The sequence below is a fragment of the Siphateles boraxobius genome, unplaced genomic scaffold, assembly GCF_051911475.1.
Source record: "Siphateles boraxobius isolate OS27281-9 unplaced genomic scaffold, OSU_SipBor_1 13, whole genome shotgun sequence".
Taxonomy (NCBI): domain Eukaryota; kingdom Metazoa; phylum Chordata; class Actinopteri; order Cypriniformes; family Leuciscidae; genus Siphateles; species Siphateles boraxobius.
In genome coordinates, this window is record NW_027508733.1 from 16441333 (window position 1) to 16464828 (window position 23496).

Here is a 23496-nt window from a genome sequence, read left to right on the forward strand (position 1 = left end):
ATTTTATGGGCCATTAAGACCGAAACTCTCATTGCTGTAATAAAGCATTTGCCCCTATATAAAAGTAAATAAATAAATACAAATGTATAAAATAAAACACACAAAAAATTCTGCAATACTGCAAAACACACACACACGACTAAAAAAAATGCATATAAAATAAAAACAAAAATTTATAACACAAGGAAAATATATATAATGCGTGTTTTGTCAGATCACATATTAACGTAACAAGATTAGATTAGTAACTAGATAGACAGACAGACATAAAGATAGAAAAGTAGATGATAGATAGAGAGACAAATACGCAGATATAAAAAAATGACAGAATTTTAAAATAAAAATTCATAATGTGAGGAAAAAATATATAATACATGCTTATAATACATGTCAATTTACTTGACTAAAGTGTGAAACTGCTGACAGGCAAAATATTCAACAAAAAAAACTATTATAATTTCTGACACTGACTGCAAATGTGGCAATAATTATTGGTGAGAAGATATTACTATGCAAATGTTGCTTTTCTTTTGACTACCTGTCACTGAAATCAAACTCATTGTAATATCTTACCTAAAATAAAAGGATTTAGGACAAAACAAGAACACATTTGTGTGGGTGAACAACATCTAATATCTATACCCCACATTCCCATCAGGTTTCTCAGATTCTCTGGATGGACTAACAATCACATTAGTCCATCGCAAACATGAAACATTACATTCGTGTTCACTTATGCTGGTGTTATTCGATAATGTTGCCCGTTTATGAGAAACCCAGCATTTGACAGGGTTGTGAAGTGGATCTAGACGAGATCCAAGAAAAGATCCTCCTAGATATCAGACATCCAAGAGCCATGAAGCGATGAAGAGAAGTCAGGGTTCGGGTTCCCATGTCTCCTTTATCTCTAAAACAGCTGCCGCCCTTTCCTTCTTTTTGCAACGTGTTGTCATGGAAATGCAGAGGCATTTGATATATGAGATCTCACTTTAATTAGAGGTTTTTGTCTGTGATATTCCTAGCAAGTGAGATGCAGCAGGTAGAGTCATTTTTATTGCCCGTTTTATCGTTATAAGTCATGCTTGTCTTAGGAAACACCCCTAATAAAGAAATATCACCGTAATCATTTTCCATTGGATTTATTTTTATCTTGCCAAAAACATGTGGAATAGACAGAATGAAAACACTCATAATATCTGATAACATGATCACTAACGTACTTCATTTTACACTTAGACTCATTTTTGAAATTACACAGAGGAACTGCGATACACTGTTTCCTCCATAGTGTTTATACAGTGCCAGATAATGCATTCCTCTTCGTTTCATAATCTGTACAAAACCGATTTGAATGTATCAGTTTGTTTCGATGTACCAGCGTATAATAAGAGACAGTTTTTGTAGTCTACCAACAGGGCGGCGCTCCAGAGTTGTGATTAACTCTGTTCGTCTTCCTGTTTGAGTCGTTTTCGCAGATGATCACCAATTGCAGCCAAAGGGTTGGTCTTGAAGGCGGGATTTTTCATGGCTTCGTTGAAGTAAGATGCTTCGGTCTCGCTGGAATTAAAATTAATAAACAATTTGATTAACTTTATTTACGCGGCAATTATATGTTCGGTTATTGTATTTAAATACTTAAATTTAATTGAATATAAATAGAATAAATTATTTATTATAACAATACAATACACATACAATACTACAATTATTTATAATAATAAAAGTTTAAATAATACAAGTTTTAAAGTTTAAAAAATCTTTTTACATTTAAATTAAATATATTGCTTAAATAATAAATACATATTAATTTATATGCCATTTTTAATCATTTATGAATTAATTACAAAAATGAAGTAATAAAATCCCTAAAATAGACATTAGTTATTTTAAGCAAAATACATAATTTTTTTTATTATTGTATTATATTGTATTGTATTATTATTATTATTGACTTATTTATTTATTTTAAAGTAAAATATGACCTGGACATGTTCTTGGTTTTGTGAGAACCCCTAGGTTTTTGTTAATTTAATTAATAAAAATAATAATAAATCATTTATAATATTAAAATGTATGATACATTAACAATTAAAACAATTAAATTATTAAAAATAACAGTAGTTTATATATATATATATATATATATATATATATATTTGCATTTAAACAAAATATATTATTTAAATAATATATAAATAATGTTTGTAATAATGTATTGTTTTTTCATTAAGGTAATGTGCTTAATTGCCATGACAATAATGCAAAACAAAAGCAAAATGGGGAGGGGGGGGTAAAATGTTTTTAGTTTTTTTTTGTGATTCAATATACTTTATCAAATAAAATACTGAAGTGAAATTAACATTAGCAAAGTTTTGAAGTTAGAGGATCTTACAGTAGTTTTCGTTTCTGGGCTGGTTTCATCAGGCTGAAGTCTGTGGGTTCTGGTTTCTTCTTAACCGAACTGAGACGAGAAAACAAGAACAAACATTTATGTTACAGGCAGAACCATTTTTATTTAGCATCATTAACTTACCAACAAAAACTAAGTCGGAAAAAAGCCTGTCTGCTAAAATGTTTTATATAGAGAGACTTTAATGCATGTTTGAAGATGCGCTTTGAAGTTGACCAGAGCACAGGCTTTCCTTGTTATTTTCTTGAGTTACTCATGCAAGACAAAGCAAGACTTCACAACATACATCAAAAGACTAACAGACAAAAAAGTACCAATGCAAACAGAGAAAAACAGACAAATGTGTTTTGGATCAAAGCAATTATACAGTTGTGAAAAAAGCTTCGGAACTTTGCACGCTCAGCCAAACGCCTGATTTATAGAAATAAACAGCGAGACTGCTGCCGACCAGTGGCATTTAGAGTTTGTGAGATATAAATTTCACACAATATTTTTTTTTTTTACTACAATCTGCTTATAGGAGATTGCCAAAAAAATATCAATGCCTAAAACATTGAGTGCTGTTAACACTAACCATTACACAAACGTGTTTATAAATACTAACCATCACAAAAGACTTAGTAACATGTTGTAAGCCACACAAAACTTTAATCACCTTCTTTTATTTGTTTATTTACATGTTTCCCACACCTGACCAATGTATTTTCATGACTTTTCCAGTTGTTTGTGATTACTGGAAACAGTTTTAGTTTTAATCTTAAAAAAAAAAGAACAATTTCTAGCGGATTAAATATTTTTTCAAAATGTATTAATAAACATGACTTACAGAGCCGATCCGCCCTATACGCTCACTACGCAAGCTGCGTAGGGCCCCGCAAATTACTCAAGGCCCCGCCTCCCCCTCGTGCCATAGCGCGTCAATTAATGTTTACAACATCCATGACAAAATTAAGTGAAACTATTCTTCTGGTCACGAAAAGAGGGGGGAAAAAACATGAGAGTGAATTGCGGGAAAAACAATCAGGTAAACTTGTGTTCTCTCCTCTCCAAGTTTGATGTCAGCAAAGTTAAGTTTATGTGCATTTCTACTGTGTTTTTTCGGTCTTGCTAACCTAGCTGGGCAGGCAGTCAGTGCATCTCTTGCATCACTTTGTGCCTGACAAAAGTGAGAGTAAAATACAATTATTTATTACGTTTGTTTTTGATGAACGACAAAGTGCAACGGTGTTTGTTTACTGCAGGAAAAGATAACCGCGTCGCGTGTGTTATCATGCGTTCATATGCGCGCGCACGAAATGAAACGCGCATTTTTCAAGCAGAAATATATGTGGAGACCACGACCAGACATACTGTACAATATATGGGCGTGAATGATGGCACTCCTCATCAAAGTACACATTATACAGTATATACTTTTAAAACAAGACACTGATTATCTAGTCTCAGTCAATGTGTAGTTAAAAACTCTAAACAACTGCACTAATTATACAAGATGGAAAGCAATGTATTGACAATTTGACTACTGATTTATTGGCTATATTGAATTTTGAATGTTGAATAGCTAGCTGGACATACTGGTCAATATGGATGGACATCCCTCAGGAAATATTAATCATAAATCAAAAATTGCTTCAACATGCATAATAAAAAAAACCTTTAACATTCTATGGCAAGCCATTTTAGATTTTATTCATTTACAGTTCATGCATTTTTGATATCAATAATTTTTTTTTTTACTATTTGCAATGTGAATTCTTGATTATTTTTACTATAGGGCCCCTTAGTTACATTTTTATTAACCAATGTCTATTTTTGATATCAGGAATTACATGTTCACTTGTACAAAAGTTAATTTTTTATATCAATGATGTCATCACTCACAGGGATTATTGATATCTGCATCACTAGTTCACTAGTTAAATATTACAAGAGCCAAGTCATAGTATTAATAGTATTTTATATTTGAAAATGAATAAAAGGAAATTGGGAGCCAGTTTGAATGGGTCTGATGCAGCTTATAAAATGAGTTATCTATAATTTGCAGGTGCTATGCTTAAGTTTGTCAGTAGAGGAGATGCTGGATCATCAGCCAATATTCTATAGAAATACTCTATTCAATAAATATTGTTTGTTTGAACCTCATTCTGTTCTATATTTTTGTACTTATTCTTTGACTGTTTTGTTGGACAGTCTTTTCCCTAAAATCAGAGGGTAATGATCAGTGAATAACACTGATGTTTAAGGACTTCACCCTGATTCTAAGCCTAAACTTGACATAAACTGTAAACTTGTCCCTCAAATCTGATTGGTTGATTGGAAAGTTGATCCAGGATCAACAAAGATGTTGATCCAGGAACATGTGGTACTTGGTGAAATCACGTTCACCCACGGGGTCAGGTAGAGGGCCCCTTAGCAGAATTTTGCTTAGGGCCCCAGGGAGGTCAGGATCGGCACTGATGACTTATATGCATGTAAAAATAACAATTTGAAATATTGATAGTGGGTATTTATCTTGAGTTGATACAGAATTCATTTGTAAAACAAAATGCAATTTTATGTGTTGGCTTTAGCATTTTATTACAGGTCTTTTTGGGGAAAGGGATCTAAAAAATTAAAGTGCCCCAATATGCTTTTTTATATGGTAATGGACATTTGGTTTCCAACATACGCTGCAAGCGGTAGATCAATAACAGACTGGGTCATCTGACCAATCAGATCAGAGTCACGATCACAGCAGACTGAGTCATCTGACCAATCAGAGCAGACTGCGTCATCTGACCAATCCGAGTATAGTAGACCAATCACAAAAGCCTGAGTCATCTGACCAATCAGAGCAGAGTAGATCAATCACAACAGATTGGGTCATCTGACCAATCAGTGCATAATGAGTCATCTGACCAATCAGAGCAGAGTAGACCAATCACAACAGACTGAGTCATCTGACCAATCAGAGCATAATGAGTCATCTGACCAATCAGAGCAGAGTAGACCAATGACAACAGACTGAGTCATCTGACCAATCAGAGCAGAGTCACAATCACAGCAGACTGAGTCATCTGACCAATCAGAGCAGACTGCGTCATCTGACCAATCCGAGTATAGTAGACCAATCACAAAAGCCTGAGTCATCTGACCAATCAGAGCAGAGTAGATCAATCACAACAGATTGGGTCATCTGACCAATCAGTGCATAATGAGTCATCTGACCAATCAGAGCAGAGTAGACCAATCACAACAGACTGAGTCATCTGACCAATCAGAGCATAATGAGTCATCTGACCAATCAGAGCAGATTAGACCAATGACAACAGACTGAGTCATCTGACCAATCAGAGCATACTGAGTCTTCTGACCAATCAGAGCAGAGTAGACCAATCACAACAGACTGGGGCATCTGACCAATTAGAGCTGAGTAGCTTTCAGAAAGGAGCGGTTTAGAGAGATTGAATCTTCGAATTAACCATTTCAGACCCTGTGAGAAAAGAGGTGATGCTGCAATGTATATAATGAGAAATTCAAGTGGTTTTGACCTTGGATTCAAGTAAACCTGTTGCAGGAGACCTCTTAAACAAAATTTGTAACCTTTAAAATAGCATAATGGGGCACTTTAATAATACTATAAATATTGAGTGAATCAAGCGGCAGAAAGAGAGAAAAAAAAATGTGCACCGGGTTGCAGAAAATGAATACAAATTCGGTTTCCCATTGCAAGAGAAACAGGTGTCACATGAAATCTGTTTGTACAATGTGTTGTTTAGAGACTATCAACGAGCGCTTACTCATGCCAACCAATACATGCATATGCACAAATGATCACAGAGGATATGCTGCCAGCATACACAATCATGTTTCTGTGTAGAAATGAGGAAAGTGAGCACTTACGCTTTATTTTTCCGCTGTGCTCTGGCGGAGGTTCTGAAAGAAGGGAGGAGCTGGGAGAGTTCAGGAAGAGCGTCGGCTAGCGGCCTCATGTCGCCCACAACGGGTGTGGCCTTCCTCCGCGCTTGTGCCACCTGCTGTTCACGGGCCAGCTTGATCCCACTGATCTCTACAGAGGGTAAAGAGACAAGCAAACTTCAGACCAAGACGCATACGCTGGGGGAAAAAGGTGGTGTTCTGATCACAGAGCAGATGCAAATTCTTGTGCACTCATTCATTCAATTTCAGACACGCTCTTTGAGCTGTTGTGCTGATGTGGGTAACACAAGTTTGATCCTCCTCTTCTTGCCATATCTTGTTCTCTGGCAAACAGCATAAAAAAGGAATAAAATAAAATAATTAAACAAAAGGCATAACATAAAAAGCATAAACAATTCATATCAAATGTATTTAAAAATAAATAAATAAATAAAACATACAAATAAAAAGGTATATTAAAAAGGTATCAAATAAAAACCAAAAAAATAAAATATAAATCTATAAAATAAAACAGCATAAAAAGGAATTTTAAAAATATAAAAGCCTAAAATAAACAAAATAAACAACAAAAAGTGTAAAATAAAATAAAAATTGAAAAGGCATATATATAAAAAAAGAGAAGAATACATAAGACAAAAGAACTACGGTAATTTAATTGAATTATGGTAAAGAATCGGATAAATGCATTGTTTTTAAACAATGGTCTGAAATCCCAGACATCACAGTAATGGTAGGTCACATCATTTCTGATAAAAAAAGTTGGTTTAAAGGGTCAACTCATTCTGGAAGGCCTATATCCAGAAAGACTTCCTGTCCAGGTCATAGACAGAACATAACTACTATCACCCGAACATCTCAAGACAGAAAGCAGGACACACCAGGTGCTTCAGTCCAAAACAACACAGTACATGTAGAGGAAAAAAAACAGATCTTTGACAGAAGCACTTAGTTACATGTTCCTCTTTTTGCAAACACAAATGAAATGCCATTCTTCACCTGATAAGTGGCCATTTTGGGTTAAGATCTTTTATTTTACAACTACATCCCTGTATAGAAGTGTTACTGTACACCATTTGTTAAAACCTTGAAGGTCTTCGAGCTTTATGAATCCATCAACATCTTAATCCTCCCCCCTTTTTAATTTCCTGAAAATCTGACATGCAGTCTGAGGCTTGGGTTTCGGCTGGAGCCGTGAGCCCCATTAGATCCTAATTATAATCACCTCGGACGGAGCTTGTGTTACCCGACGCATTGATCGGCCGGAACAATTACAGGCGTCAGAATCGGGGAGTGGCGTTAATGATCCTGCCATATCCATCTCTGAGGTTCCCGCCAGGCCCACGAGAGAATCGCAGAACAGTTCACGATGAAAGAAATATCCTCATACGAGCGTTTCGGGATTGTGTTCTCTGGACTTTTTATGATATTTGCGGGAAAGGAAAAGGTCCTTAGAAGAAAAGGTGAAATAAATAAATAAATCACTCACTGTTGAGCCATCTTTCCCTCCGCTCCTTCATTTTTTCTTTCTTCGACTGATGTTTCTTTTCCTCCGTGCCTGAAAAAAAAGGCATTTCCATATGGATCATTCATTATTGATCAATTCAACAGCATGCATGATTGACCTGTGAAGACCCTATGCATTTAAGCATTTAAACAAATTTTTTTTTTTTTTTTAACTAAAAACAACAATTATTTGCAAAAAGGGGATTAAGAAAAAGTAGGGATGGCCCGATACCATTTTTTTTCAAACCGATACGAGTACGAGTATTTACATTTGTGTACTTGCCGATATCGAGTACCGATACCGATATTTCTACCGCAAAAGTAACTATAGGCTCCCAGAAAAGAAGACAGAAGACTATTTTAGAACACAGGTTAGAAGACTGTTTTTATTTTCTTCTCTGCTTGTTTTAACAAGTCTAAAAATAAATAATAATGAGTAAAATAATAAATGTATTAACACACAAACCACTGTTAATTTAACATAAAAGCAAGCAGTTACTGCGTGCATGGTCTGACATGACTGAATGTGCCCAAAGTGCGCTCCCTTAATAGTCTAATTCCTAAAAAGCTGACAGTTCATCGCGATCTCACACATCTGTTATTATCAATGAAGCTGACTGCACAATGAATCTTTCATAATATCCACACTTTGTTTGTTATAATTAGAGGATTTGCCAGCAACCAGAATTCAGCACTGAACAAAAAAGTTTTGAGCAGTGAGGGGAGTCTATCTTAAATGCTTCTGATTGGCCATTGCGTTCAAGAAATCAACACACATGTCTGTGATTGGCTACATCGCTCAACGCTGCAAACATGTTATGAATAGAAACTCTGGCCTGTAAATCGTTTCTATTTTGTTTTAGTTGTTCTTCTTGCTTTTCTGCAACAGATGAATGAAAATCTATTAGTTTTAATATGTTGCATACATAGATATTTCTAGTTTGCGGGAGTCCCGCGAATCGTTTTATTCTCCCGGAACCCGCACACACAGAGTGAGTGCATTACCGCCCGCGCCCGCGCTCGCGCTCGGCCATCAGATCTAGTGCCGCGCCGCACTCTTTTGCGTTGGGAGTGCACGTCCCTATGCCTCAGTTCACCTCGACAAAGCACTCGCGGCGGACAGTTTCGTTTCGCAAAATGTACGTGGTATCGGGGCGTGGTATCGGCGAATTTTTATGAGTACGAGTACGAGTATATGAGGACAGTATCGACCCGATCCCCGATGCCAGTATCGGTATCGGGCCATCCCTAAGAAAAAGCAAAACAAATATAGCTTTATATTTACTTTAGAATGTAATGCAGTTTGGTCAATAATTTTAATAATCAATAATTTAACAAGAGAAAGAAAGAAAGAAAGAAAGAAAGAAAGAAAGAAAGAAAGTAAATTAAATAAAAGACAAAACAGGAATAAAATGAAAAAAGGCACAATATAAAGCCATAAAAAGTTGTAAAACAATAAATGATTAAATTGGTATAAAATGATAAAAAATACATAAAATGGAAAAAAGAATAAAAAATAAAAAATAAAACAGCATAATATAAAGCCATAAAAAGTTGTAAAACGATAAATGATTAAAATGGTATAAAATTATAAAAATACATAAAATAAAAAAATAAAAAAATAAAAAGAAGGGAAAAAAATAAAATAAAAAAAATAAAACATAATAGAAAGGCATAAAAATGGGTATAAAAAAAAAACTCTGGCTCAAACAGAAAAAAACCACACAGAAATGCACTGTACTTTGAAGTTATTCTTTGAAGAGGGCTTTATATTTGGTGTGAATGCAGGTGTTTTGGTTCATTCTGGTTTTGTTTAGTCTGCAGAGATTGAACTCTGTGCACCTGTCAAAATAATGTAGTGGGAGCCAATCAGTTAAGGAGACGGATGGCAGCTAACACAAAAGTTGCAGGTTCAGTTCCCACCAGGAATGATGCAGGAACTGCACTGCTCAGATCTCAAACGCACATAAACACTGTAAATCGGCATTAGCAATGTGTTTCTTCATATAAAATAAAATTGGGTTGGAATAAAATCAAATTAGTTTTTTGAATATTATGACATGTGCCGTGGCTGTGGGATTATATATATCGAATGGAAAATAACGTGTGTAGATTACCAGAGGATGTCTGTTGTTTTAACTGCATGTAACTTCCTGTTCCCAGATTGTGAAGTCTTATCAGGAGGAGCATATTGTGTGTTTTTAACAATTGTATTGAGCGTGACGTGAAATCTATATCGGTTTGTGTATGTTTCAGCTTAATTCCCAATTGCCAGAGGTCATTCACTGTCCACAGAGGTCAAACCACAAATAAACCTCTTTTCTGTGTGACACACAAGACTTACATTCTTCAATTGCAGAAAATTCACTTAATAAAAATGATTAAATATTATTAAATTGTTACTAATCATTTAATATACTGAGATTGTTGGTATAACTATATCACTGTGCATTGAAAAAATCTAAATTTCGCAAGATTTATGTTCTTCAGTTCCAGAAAATGCACTTTGTAATAATAATAATTAATAATAATATTAAAATTGTTATTAACCCTCTGATGAATGGTGACTATTACAGATGCGTAACTCTCTCAGAATTAATAATTCTATATTAGATATCATAAAAACCCCAAAAAAATTAAGATCAGTGTTGTTACTGTTAACTAAAACTATTCAAAAAATAGGGCTGAAATCAATTAAAAAAGCCTAAATATTACATGAAAAAAATAAAACTTAATTAGAAATAAAATAAACTATTAAAAATTACTAAAATTGAGTACTAAAGAGTACTAAAATTACTGAAACTAAAATAAAGTTAAATAGAGATATTAAAAAACTAATGATAATTGCAACAGAACAAAATGACTAAAACTTAAAACAAAATGATTCTAAATATATAAATTATATATATTTTTAAATAATTTGTGATTTAAAAATTCATGCATCACAGTGTTATTAATTTAGTATAATTATAACTGATTTTTAACATAATTAATTATTAGAATAATTATTAGTTAAAATAATGCATTGAACAAAATAAATTACCACAACATTTTTTTCACTTGGCACTCAGAAATGATCTTGTATTTGTTATATATATATATATATATATATATATAAAAATAAAAAATACAGTTAAGCTACAGTTTGGTCCAAAAATAACACAAATGCATTAAACCCAGAGAGAAACGCATGAAAATGAGTTGACCTCTGCGATTTCGATCTCCAGGGGAGAAGCTCAGCTCAACAAGCTTTTGGTTGCTATGAGCAACATTCAGAGGAAAGGAGCGTTTATATGAGTTATCTGGTCATCAAAAACGCCTTCACATCTCTGCAAAGGTCCATCACTAAGAGATGGAAGGGAAAATCGGAGACTCTGACCTCCGAAATGACCTGCGCTGCCCTCTCGAACCCTGCTGTGGACATTTATCTGGGCTATGAACAACAAAAGTCTTCAAGAACTTAGCTTATACATATTTTCAGTTGGATGCCAAGGCAAAAATAAGTACCTTGGCAACCAACTGAAAAGATGTTTAGGCTAAGTACTAAAATGATTCAAACTAAAATAAATTTAAGCTAAACAGAAATTATGGAAAAAGCAATAAAAGCTATCAAAATCTCAAAACTGAATGATTTAATTCCATATTATAATGCCAAACAGTGTCTTCACTGATTTCCCAGGCATGCAAAGCAAATAAACTTCTGTAATCCAATTGGAAGATGCCACATCCGTAGCATTTCAGTGAATGTATGTCTGCTATTTTGTATGTGTCAATATGGCCTGGAGGCAACTGGCCTGTTGTGTGTGTTTGCAGGAGAAACAGCATCTCAAATGTCCGTCATCTTCCTGTGAAGGAAAGCTGAAACTTTACAGATTGGATGCTGGCCGTCTCCAGGAGACCCAAGAGAATAACACGAGAGTTACTTATTAGTCATGAACGATTACGTGTCATGTACACTTCAAAACAATTTTTCACTCCGTTTTTTAACAGCCCCTCAAAGCTTTATATACACACATACACACACAGACGTCTATGCGTTTTTGTCTGTATATGGGCATGACACGGCTGTGGTGGACCTCTGGAAAATAGTCTGGAGAGGCGACTCGATAAGAGAGATAAACGTCATGTCCTACGACCCACATTCCCGCGTTAGCCCTCATGATCCGGACTGATGATCTCTGACAGAACGGCCTACATGTAAAGTCCAGACAAAAACGCCCTGGGCCTGCATCCTTCAATGATATGATAAACAGAACAGCAGCATTTGCTTTTACGCTTTCGACACTTGATAGAAAGACAATGAGGCAACAAGGTAGAGCCTGCATATATATATACTTCTACATATAAGTGCTGTCAAATCAATTAATCGCATTGTGTTTATATAATATATGTGTGTGAATATATAGTATTATATTTATATATATGTGTGTGTGTGTGTATATATACATACATACAAACACACATATATATTTATATAAATGCATACACACACATATATGTACACACAAGTATATTATATAAACACAAGCTTTTATGTTAGATGCGATTAATCGAGTTGACAGCACTAATATATATATATATATATATATATATAATATATATATAAATAAATGTACATATAATATATCAAATGAATACTATCATATTAAATATTTTCTTAGTGTCATATATTAATATATATATATATATATATATAATCTAACATGTGAATATGCTATACATAAATATCTAAGTAATATAATATAAAAAATAAACTAAATGTCATTTACTATATATATTATGTTATATACTATATATATATATATATATATATATATATATATATTATATGTATGTATTCTACCCTGTTATAAAAAAAATGACCATGTAAATATCATCAAAAACCCTGATTTGCGTAATTTCATTATTCTCTACCAAAATTAAAACTTACACTAATTTTTTTGTTTGTTGATAATTTAGCTGAAAATAAGATCAGTGACTCGATAGTTTAGGACCATGTGTTGGTTTTTAGTTGCGAATAAACATATTATCCATAAATAAAATAAAATAGTTTTTATCATAACCTTTTTTCTTACTATAACTTAACAGGGTTGAAGAGACTGCTATGCTGTTGAAACGCTCCAGATGATATTACATGAATTTCGCCGCATTTCCGATGGTTTTGAAATTTACTCGGAAATTCTACTTCAAAACGCCATTGATTAACAGCAAAACTTCATATTCTTTCCATTCAACATTTGTTTGCCAATTTCCAGGCTCTGTCTGATCCACAACCAGTTGTCCACACTCAAATCCTAGTCTAAACCATTCAAACGCACCACAAAACTGCTCTCAGATCAGAAAAACCCTCAGCGAGTCGATCAAACCATCGGCCACCACAGAAATAACAACAGTCGTGTTATTCTGCTGTATCTGCCCGATAGGGATCTCCGTCCTGCCGATATCTCCCTCCACCACTCCTGACGCAGGAAACACTATCTCGCCTTTGCATCCGTCTGTTTGCCACAAACGAGGGATGGGGGGAAAAAATCCATCATTCCCACCACATCCATCCCAGAGAGAGCATCATGTTCAGAGAGCTGGCTGAAACGGACACCGCCAATTAGGAGCGGACAGAACAAGCGGCTGCCCTTTCCTGGCCCTCTGCACTTGCACTTCTCCTCTCCCCGTCCCGCAGCGCTGTGAGGTGGCAGGGCGTCAGGGGAGCTGAGCTGGAGGTGAAGGAGGTGAATTTCCGAGGTCAAGCCAAGACACCGATACCCCAATTAAAGAGACGAAAGATCTCGTTCTGTCAAAGCAGTGCCACAGGCCACATCGATTCTCTGTGTCAAACTCTCTCTAGTGCAGCCGCGACTCTTCAAAGAGAAATAGATCCTTCATCTACATATGAAGCATATCTAGAAAATGTTATATATATATATATATATATATATATATATATATATATATATATATATATATATATTATTAAAACATATTAAAATATCAACATATGGAACAATTATTTTTAATTTTATGCACTATACAGTATATATATATATATATATATATATATATATACACTCACACATACTATATATAATGTACAAAATATCTAATATCTAGTTTGATTATATATGAAGGAGGTAAAAAAATGAAGGACATTAAAATATGTGTATGTATACATAATATACATATATTTTTTAAATGTTTTTTTTATTGAATGTACTATATACACATTGATATATTTAAAACAAATCAAGGATTACAAAAACGTCAAACATTATACAAAAACTTATATATATATATATATATATATATATATATATATATAGTGTATTTAAATTGATTTAAATATTTTACTTCAAATATGAACTTTTTTGATCCACTTCAAATGTTGACTACTATATATGTGTGTGTGTGTGTGTGTGTGTGTGTGTGTGTGTGTGTGTGTGTGTGTGTGTGTGTGTGTGTGTGTGTGTGTGTGTGTGTGTGTGTGTGTGTGTGTGTGTGTGTGTGTGTGTGTGTGTGTGTATATTCAAACAAACAGAAGATTTTTGTTAATAAAAAAAAACAAAAACACGACAAAATTCTTCTGTCATGCTTTTCCCAGTGCTGACAAAATCTAATTGAATTAAGAGTTTCTAAAAAGTCAGCATTGCCAAAACTGCCTGTAGTTAAAGAAACGCCCGCATACTTAAGATAAACAGTAAACATACTGTAAACTACAGATATATAAAGACTAGAACAGCAGCCAAACACCACAGTGAGTCATAAATCATTTGCTGTGCCTGAAATCGAATACTTCCCTATTATATAGTATGCAAAAAACATTACGCCAACAGAGTAGTATGTCGGGATACATAGCATTCGAAAAACAGTAGGTGAAAAAAAGTACACGGATGACTATACGGATGTAGTACATCTGAATTTCATTCATATTCATGCTATATAGAGCATACTTTTTTTTAATGGTCTCAAATTAAATTCAAATGAAGTACCTACTCGGACAGTACGCGATTTCAGACGCACTAGAGAAACGCCTCCTCAGTTTTCACCCTTACTAGTTGTCTTGATAAGAGAGAAAAACTGATTTTGCTCTCGACACATCAGTGCATTGATGCAGCAGCACTGTGATGTTCATGCATGAGTTATTTATACTGCAGACAGCCAGGAATAGAACAGAACCTCAATACTCACACACAGCTGACATTTCTAGAGAGGGAATCAAAGCTAGAGGACGTGTGAGGTGAAAAACACTCTCGCTTTCATCTAAATACAATATGCATTTATTAAAACTGCTCCTAACTTTACTGCTTGGTTCTTAGTTCTAACAACTTTTCAATGAACAGCCTGGATCTTTAATCACAAAGCTACACCACCCTCTGCTTTCAGTTCTAACATGAAGCAAATATTTTTTTGCCGTTGATTTCAAACATCCAATCTTCAATATATATATTACAGATTTTCCATAATAGACATTAGAATTGACAAAAATCCCAAAATGTGCCACTGTCTGCCATCTTGTGGCCAGAAGCATTTTTGGCAAAAAGATTATGCATTTAAATATTATTATTATTTAAATATTAAAATACAATTACATTCATTTTTTAAGATATTATTAGGTGTTCAAGCACGAAGTCCTGAAAACCTATTGTAATTGCTATTTGAAAAAAAAAAAAAAAACTAAAACGCATCGTGCAGCCCAAACCGTACTTGAAACTCAGCCAGATGGTAGGCCACGCTTTTGGGGAGGACCTATCAGTTATGACCCCAATTGGCCCATAGGTGGCACTACAGCAACCAAAAGTACTAAATTGCTCATAACTCATAGGTCGTTGGTCCTAGCCTCAAGCTTTTTACACCACTGTGATCCTTGGCCTAAGACGGACAATATGTATATCTCCGATTTCGATTTAAGCAAAAAGAAAAAAGTTATGTCGGATTTTGTCCAAAACCTACTTTTGCGAACTAGTCCATGGTTTTTCGCCCGATCGGAACCAAACCAGTCTAGGCCTATTCTCTGGACTCTCTAGATCAATAATTATCGAAAAAAAGTTGAAATTTTGCAATTGGGTGGCTGTAACAGGGTCATTTAGAAAAGGGGCGTAGCAAAATACAGTCAAAAGCCTATAAATCATAAATAAAAAATCTGAACTTCACAAAAATTGATGAGCATATGTGTCATAACATGGTGTAGAAGCATGCAAAGTTTCATGGAGATCGGACAATAGGTGGCGGTATAACTGTCAAAAAGGTCTCATTATTATTAGGTGTTCAAGCACGAAGTGCTGAAAACCTATTGTAATTGCTATTTGAAAAAAAAAAAAAAAAACTAAAACGCATCGTGCAGCCCAAACCGTAAGGCCTAGAGACTTGAAACTCGGCCAGATAGTAGGCCACACTTTTGGGGAGGACCTATCAGAGTATGACCCCAATTGGCCCATAGGTGGCACTACAGCAACCAAAAGTACTAAATTGCTCATAACTCCTAGGTCGTTGGTCCTAGCCTCAAGCTTTTTACACCACTGTGATCCTTGGCTTAAGACGGACAATATGTATATCTCCGATTTCTAGAACTAGAACTAGTCCCTGGTTTTTCGCCCGATCGGAACCAAACCAGTCTAGGCCTATTCTCTGAACTCTCTAGATCAATAATTATCGAAAAAAGGTTGAAATTTTGCAATTGGGTGGCTGTAACAGGGTCATTTAGAAATGAAATATAAGGTGTTCAAGCACGAAGTGCTTTTCATTTAGAAAAGGCTCAAAAAGCTTTGAAACAATGTATTTCCTATGGTAAATTGCCTGTATTTGCTGTAAATGGTGTTTTCCATTTATTATCATGTAATGTTCATATCATAATATTCAAAACCAGTGCAGTACAATTCTCTGGACTCTCTAGATCAATAATTATCAGAAAAAGTTGAACAACTTCATTTGGATGGCTATAATAGGGTCACTTCACAATGTAGCCATGACCTAGTGTCCCCAAAAGCCTATATCTCTTCAATGAATGCTCAAATCTTCTTAAAAACAAGTCAGAACATGTGCCATATGACTCCAAACAATCATGAAAAGTTTCAGACAGATCGGACAAAATTTGCCTCTATAACAGTTAAAAATGAGAAAATTAAATGAATATAATGGCATATTAAGCCAATAAGTAGTATTTTACTGTCCCCTGCTGTTTAAAATATGAATTATACTTGAGTAGTGTGACAAACTTACTATTTAGACTTTATAAAATTACTATTTTTAACATTTACAATCACATTAAGTCAAATTTCATCTATTGAAGTATCAATATTGACAATTCTGTCACATTGACAAATGTGAATCCTGAATGAGACATAGTTCAAATCTCTGTATCTACAACAGAATGTGTGTGTAGTCCTATGTTTCTGAATAAATTCTGAATAATCTGATTAATAGTTTGCAAAGACATGTATGAAATACCATTCAAATATATTTTCAAAATGATTTTGTGTGTGTGTGTGTGTGTGTGTGTGTGTGTGTGTGTGTGTGTGTGTGTGTAAGCTTGCATAAAGGAGTTAAAATGAAAAAACTGGTTTGCTTTAGTGCAGAATACTGGTGAAAATCAAGCCTGTCAAAATGAAAGTGGCCAGCAGAGGGCAGTAGAAGACCACTTATTGACTCATTCTACTTATTAATGAAGTCTTTTAACAGGTGCATTCATATTTAGACACTATAAAATCACTTGTATAACAATTACTATTATAACACAATCATATTTTGTCAGAGTTTATCACTTCAATTGTACTGACACTTCACATCAATGCTAACAATGTGGTAAATCATGATAAACTATGGTAAATCATGATAGAATAGCGGTACTGTATGGCAGTGCTGGGAACCCTAATCAAACACACCTGATTCAACTCATCAGCTCATAATCACATATAGACGGTGGGCCGAACGCTGCTATCTGCTTTAGTTTTTGAAATGATAGATCCTCGAGGATAGAGTAGCTGCTTTTTTCACATAAACGAAATAATTTTTTTCTGAACACGTATCCGTTTGTTGGCAGTGTCGAGTCGATCATAGTTTTTTGAAAACTAAATTTACGTTTAATAAACGGATTAGGCAAACGCGAGGGAGTACTATTCATCTAACCAATCAAAAAACGAATTCTATCGTCACGTGACTAACGTCTACCAATAGTATTCGTTAAAAATAAATTACCACGACTGTAGCGTAGCACATGCGTCCTCTAAGCCAGCAACATCCATGAGTTCACACCATAAAATCCGCTCTAACGAAATCTACACAATCAAACATTTTCCAGCAGGAATCCTATCCGAAGTCGAGAAACATTAACAGCGGCATCCAAGATTCCAGGTGAATATAGCTGTTTATATCTGTCTTATAACGTTAGCTAATGTTAGCTTAGTGCATGAACTCTGTAAACCGTTAACATATAACTTAACGTTATTCCGTTTTATGTTTGTATTTACAGGTAACGTTACTCTTGTTAGAAATGACATACAGATCACAGAGAAGAAAACATTTGTTTTGAGGAGATAAGAGAGTAGGGATGTTAACCGATGACCGTTTGACCGATGGTTGACCGTATCAACGTTAACCGATCAAAGTTGTCGGTAGTCGGTTTAAAAAAAAGTGATCTCTAATTTAGGCAATTATAGACAGTGGACCAAACGCTAAAACACTCGAGGTTAGAGCCAGGGCAGACGACAGGATGAAGCGTGCAAAGAAAAGTAAGTTAGTGTGTGGGTTTCACCAAAAAGAATGACACGGATGTAAGTTGCAACTTCTGTTTTGTACAGAAATACAATGTAGTTTCTGTAGCATCTGAAATGATACATTGCTTCTGAAGCAACAAGGTCCATTCCACGTATTTGTAGTAGCAGATTTTCGTCCCAGCGTGACTCCGCTGCAAGAAGCAGCTTACCAGCTGTCAGTGTTTCACATTTTTGAAGATTCTCCTTTACCCTCTTCCGGTTATGTTTTTGGGTGAAATATTTATCACTTCTGCATATTATGCACTGCCTTGGAAGGAGATGTGGTGCTCTTTTTAGATGACCTGGAACCTCTGTTGTGGTTGAGCGGAGAACTCTAACCTCTGTTGGCGTATTATCATTTGTGTTTGTGGTGTAGGTTTCTACATCTAATATATTGTAATGGAAAAGATGAGGGAAAAACAGAAAAATGTGATGACTGCATGGATTGTAGTAGTAATGCTTCCAACTTATTAGCAGATAAAACTTGAGATTCAAATTCTTTAAATTGTCAAATAAAACAAAGAACATATAATTGTTTACTGTAATAAAGCTTTTTTCCCCTTTTGTTTAGTGTATTAATTACTCATGACATAAATTTTCTAGAAATGTCAACCTTATTTTGAGTTTTAGCAACTACAAGCTGATACCAAGTTGGATAACCACTTCAAGTTACTGCTGAGCCCTAATGGTATGCTTTTATTATTCATATTGACACAAGCTGTGATTACTGTATGCATTTTAATCTGGGCTCATCTAGTTACACTTTTTTTTTAAAGTGCCTCATAAATGTAAATCCTCTTTTGTTAGACCGTGAACCAATAATTTTATTACACTGTTTACAACTCTGCTCATCTGTTTCCCCAGGTAATCCCAGATCCTCAGCCCTCCTGTGAGACATCTTCTTGACCTGATCCGACTAAGCCCTGACACATTCTGCTGAAACAATGAAAATGCCTTTTGTTTTTCACGGTTCATCATAAAACCATTTTAATGTTTTGCTCATCTGATTGGTGGAGCACATTTCATGTTGAAAAATGTGTCTATAGAAGCCTTTTATTAGTTTACCTTGGCAAAAATGCCTATCAATACACAGGGCTATGTCTGGCCTTTCTCTTAATACATCCATGGACTGGCCTGGCAGGGTTTACATGAGCAGAGTTTATTTTTTGTGTGCATAGTTTTGGAGGGATCTATTTATTGTTGTTTCTTAAATGTTCTACCATTATATATATTACTGCCATGTAATAATACTAAAGCCTGTAATACTACTAAAGCCTGTAATACTACTAAAGCCAAATAGTTGAATTGGCATTTAGTTATAAAGGTAGTCATGATAAGATAATACATATTCAACTTTTATAAGAATAAATGTATAATTAACGTTAAAAAAAAATATATTGGTATATCTGTATTCAGATATATTTCACTATTTCTGAGATTTAAATATCAATAGCTTACGTTTGGGGTTAAAAAGGATTCTAAGCATTTATGCCATGATTTATCCAAACATTTGAGGTCAAACAACTAGGCTACACTATAAAGCTGCCTTACAAACCTTCAACTTCCTGTACTGTCTTTTCTTTCTTCTTGCTGGCTCTCTCAATATTTATTTTGTTAGCATACTGCATGTAGCATTCTCTATGGTAACCAACATGAATTGGCACATCTGGAATGTGGTCGCCTGTGATTTTATATTTTTCCACAGCTTTTTGGGCGATTTGGCTTTCTTTTGAATTTAAATTCACCCACTCTAAAGAACATTGTACAAACTTGATCCAACTTGTTAATGAAAAGGGTATGATGTTTGTTGATGTACAGCTAGTGACATGCACACAACACTCCATATTCAAGATAAAGTGTCTTATTTATGTTAGATATATAAATATAGGCCTACAATAACATTACCGCTATGTCACTCCCGCCCATTTCGGGGTCCTAGTCTGGCCGTCTGCGATTGGTTAGTATTTTTAATGAGTTAAAAACTACAATCCGATTGGTTCAGGTACTAGAGCTGTCCCGCGATTTGCCTAAGAAGATTGACAATCAAAACATACGTTTGTGAAAATATATGATCAAAACAGAATTGCCAACAAATTTTATTTCACTACATATAATGACTTAATATCGTACATAAAAGAAGCGTATACTCTATCGATGGAGATCGATCAACAACACGAAAAACGCGTTCGGCCCACCGTCTAATAGGTTAATGAGCTGATGAGTTGAATCAGGTGTGATTGATTAGAGAGACAGAGAAAACGGGTCCTTCAGGACACGTTTGGGAACCACTGCTCTATTGTAAATCATCCTAGAACGTAGTAAATCATACTAGAACGTGGTAAATCATGGTAAATCATGCTAGATTCATGGTAAATCATACTGGAACATGGTAAATCATGAAAAATCACACTAAAATGTGGTATATCATGGTAAATCATGCTAAAACATGTTCTATTCCATCTATGGAATAGTGGTTAAATGCTTGCTACATAAAACTTAATGTCTTTTGATGCTTGTGTGGTTAAAAATCTTTAATGCCTTAACTGCTTGAACACCGCTAAATGCTGCTTGCAGCTTTAATTGTAATTATATTTTGAAATATATAAAATGATAATATTATACTAGTAAAAGTTAAATTAATAGTATGTATTAACAATTAATACTTATTTATAAACAAAAGTTTTTGACCTATTATGACCTATAAAAAAATAAACATTTCATTAAAAAATCTGATTTAAATGTAAAAAATATGAATATATTATAAATTATAACATCATAAATTACAATATAATAATTTATATATTTCTGAATATATATTAACAGTAAATACTTGTTATATTTTGATTTAATCGTTTGTACAACAAAAGCAAATCTGTGAAAAAATATATAGTAGTGAAATAAAGTAAAATAAATAAATAAAAATAAAATAATAAATAAAAATATATATTCAGTTCTGATCTATAACTAAAATAAACATTCATCATTTCAAATTTTAATTTGTTTAATATTGGTCAAATTAATTAAATTTTGACTTTTTTATTTTAAATGTGAAAAATATTAGGCTATTATGTATTATAATACAGGTTACAGGACATTACAATATATTCATTTTTACTTTTTTGAAAATGTATTATTAAAAATTAATATTCAGTTGAAATACATATTTAAAAGCAAATCTGTGCAAAAAAATTGTAGTTTAAGTACAATTAAAATATTTTTCAAAATCATAAAACTTGCCTACTCGGATTTATATGTGACAAATATTTTCAATATATAATTAAATACTTTAAATATTCAGTTAAAATATTGAAATATAAAAAAATTGTGCCAAAAAAAACACACTCACCTTTCTGTTCTCCTGCAGACTGTTTGCTTACGATCACATTTGATGGTTCATCAACCTTCAGTGTTTGAATTAAAGTGTCGGGGGAGATTTTAGTTCCAGCAAAAACTCCAGTGGGAAAACTGAAAGCCTACATGGAAAACACATGAAGCTGAATAACGATCTCGTTTAGAACAGCTCATCTGAGGAGAAATTACACTTACAGTAACGTTATATGGCACTGACATGATGTGAAATTATAGCTTTTGAAAATGGAATAAAACAAACAAACAGCCATACCTTTGAATTATTGCTAATACTACTGTCAAATGTGTTGGTTTTGGGCTGTCGTGAATCTGTTTTTGTGAGTTGAATGGATTGGATCGCTATCTTCTCCAGATTCCCCAGCATGGGTCTGTTTTCATGCTCATTTTCCAGCTTTACTGAGCCGTGATGGAGCTTCTGTCGGATCCGTTTAATTTTCCCCACCATTTTGATTCACTATATGTGCTTTCGATTTATATCTTTTATGTGTATACAACCCTCAAACATACAGAAAAGGACCCGCACGTGTTAAAAGTGAAAACTTGTTTGGCGTTACAGCTAATTCTGTCCGGGTAAAAATGAAACGGAAGACAAGTTCCGTCAAAAGTCCTCTTCAGGTCGTCGTTGAGGATCGTCTACTCCACACTTGAAAATGTTCAGGTATAGTTTACCTACAAACAAAACTTAATCAAAAACACGACCTGTAGCATAAGGCACATTTCTAATGTCAAAATAAGAAGAAATGTAACTTTAACCGAACGTGATGAAGGAACTTTACTGTAGCCTAGCTAAATGTCCGTTATCCCATACTTTAACGCATTAAACATAATTTTAACATTATCCCGCTATTGAAGTAATTTTTAAATATACATTTAGACTTAAGTTGGTTAGACTTAAGTTATAAACTGGAGCTTGTTTTAGCAACAGAAACAGGAAGTCCTTTAAAATATCTTTATTTTTTGAAGAATATGGCAAATACATAAATACATACGTACAAGCAAAACAGACAGTTTACAGTTAGTTACTGAGCAATGCTACAAAAACAGTATATAGATCCGGCTCATTCGAAGCTTAGACATACAAAAATTAACACTATTAGTCCAGCAGCATACATTTGATTTAACAAATGACTTGACATGATTCAGAATAATTCTCTATACATGCTAGGTGAAAGGTGATGCATTTAAGAGTAGGCTATATGTATTTTGAAATGGTCAGTGGTGTATACTTTATCCAGGTAGGTGGAGGTGGGAACAGACGGGTCATTTTCACTGCCTTCTGTATCTCTGTGTAACTGAGTCTGGCCCCTGAGGTACTTCGGGGCCAAAGGAAGATTGTAATTGAGCCCTTGTGCCCATTATCTCTGTACTTTATTCCAAAGGAGCAGTTAACACACACACCACTGTAAGTACTACTGAAATAGTGTCGTACGAATAAAGAACCAAGCCTTTTCTATTAAAATGTTTCTAAAATACAAAAAGCAAGATATAAAGACTTGCCATGCATGTTAACAATAACAGAAAGGGGAATCTCATATGAAATATATGGGGCTTTTGGGC

The 23496-nt window shown here is 34.3% G+C and overlaps 1 protein-coding gene across 1 annotated transcript; it reads right to left on the minus strand.

The window, feature by feature from the left end:
- Positions 1–1123: 1123 nt before the first annotated feature.
- On the minus strand, positions 1124–22507 carry slx9 (SLX9 ribosome biogenesis factor). The gene is made up of 6 exons (XM_077226181.1): positions 22193–22507; positions 21917–22043; positions 7815–7883; positions 6293–6458; positions 2393–2461; positions 1124–1557 (listed from the first exon to the last, which is right to left on the minus strand). The coding sequence occupies exons 1-6, from the start codon at positions 22382–22384 to the stop codon at positions 1437–1439; spliced, it is 744 nt and encodes a 247-aa protein (XP_077082296.1). The 5' UTR covers positions 22385–22507; the 3' UTR covers positions 1124–1436.
- Positions 22508–23496: the final 989 nt, after the last annotated feature.

What these genes read in the sequence shown, in the direction of transcription:
- slx9 (XM_077226181.1), bottom strand. Translation starts at nt 22,384, where the DNA reads ATGGTGGGGAAAATTAAACGGATCCGACAGAAGCTCCATCACGGCTCA. An exon ending in GAGGGAAAGATGGCTCAACA is followed by an intron (nt 6,459 to 7,814) that starts GTGAGTGATTTA and finishes TACCCTCTGTAG; the next exon opens with AGATCAGTGGGATCAAGCTG. An exon ending in GCACAGCGGAAAAATAAAGC is followed by an intron (nt 2,462 to 6,292) that starts GTAAGTGCTCAC and finishes TTCTCGTCTCAG; the next exon opens with TTCGGTTAAGAAGAAACCAG.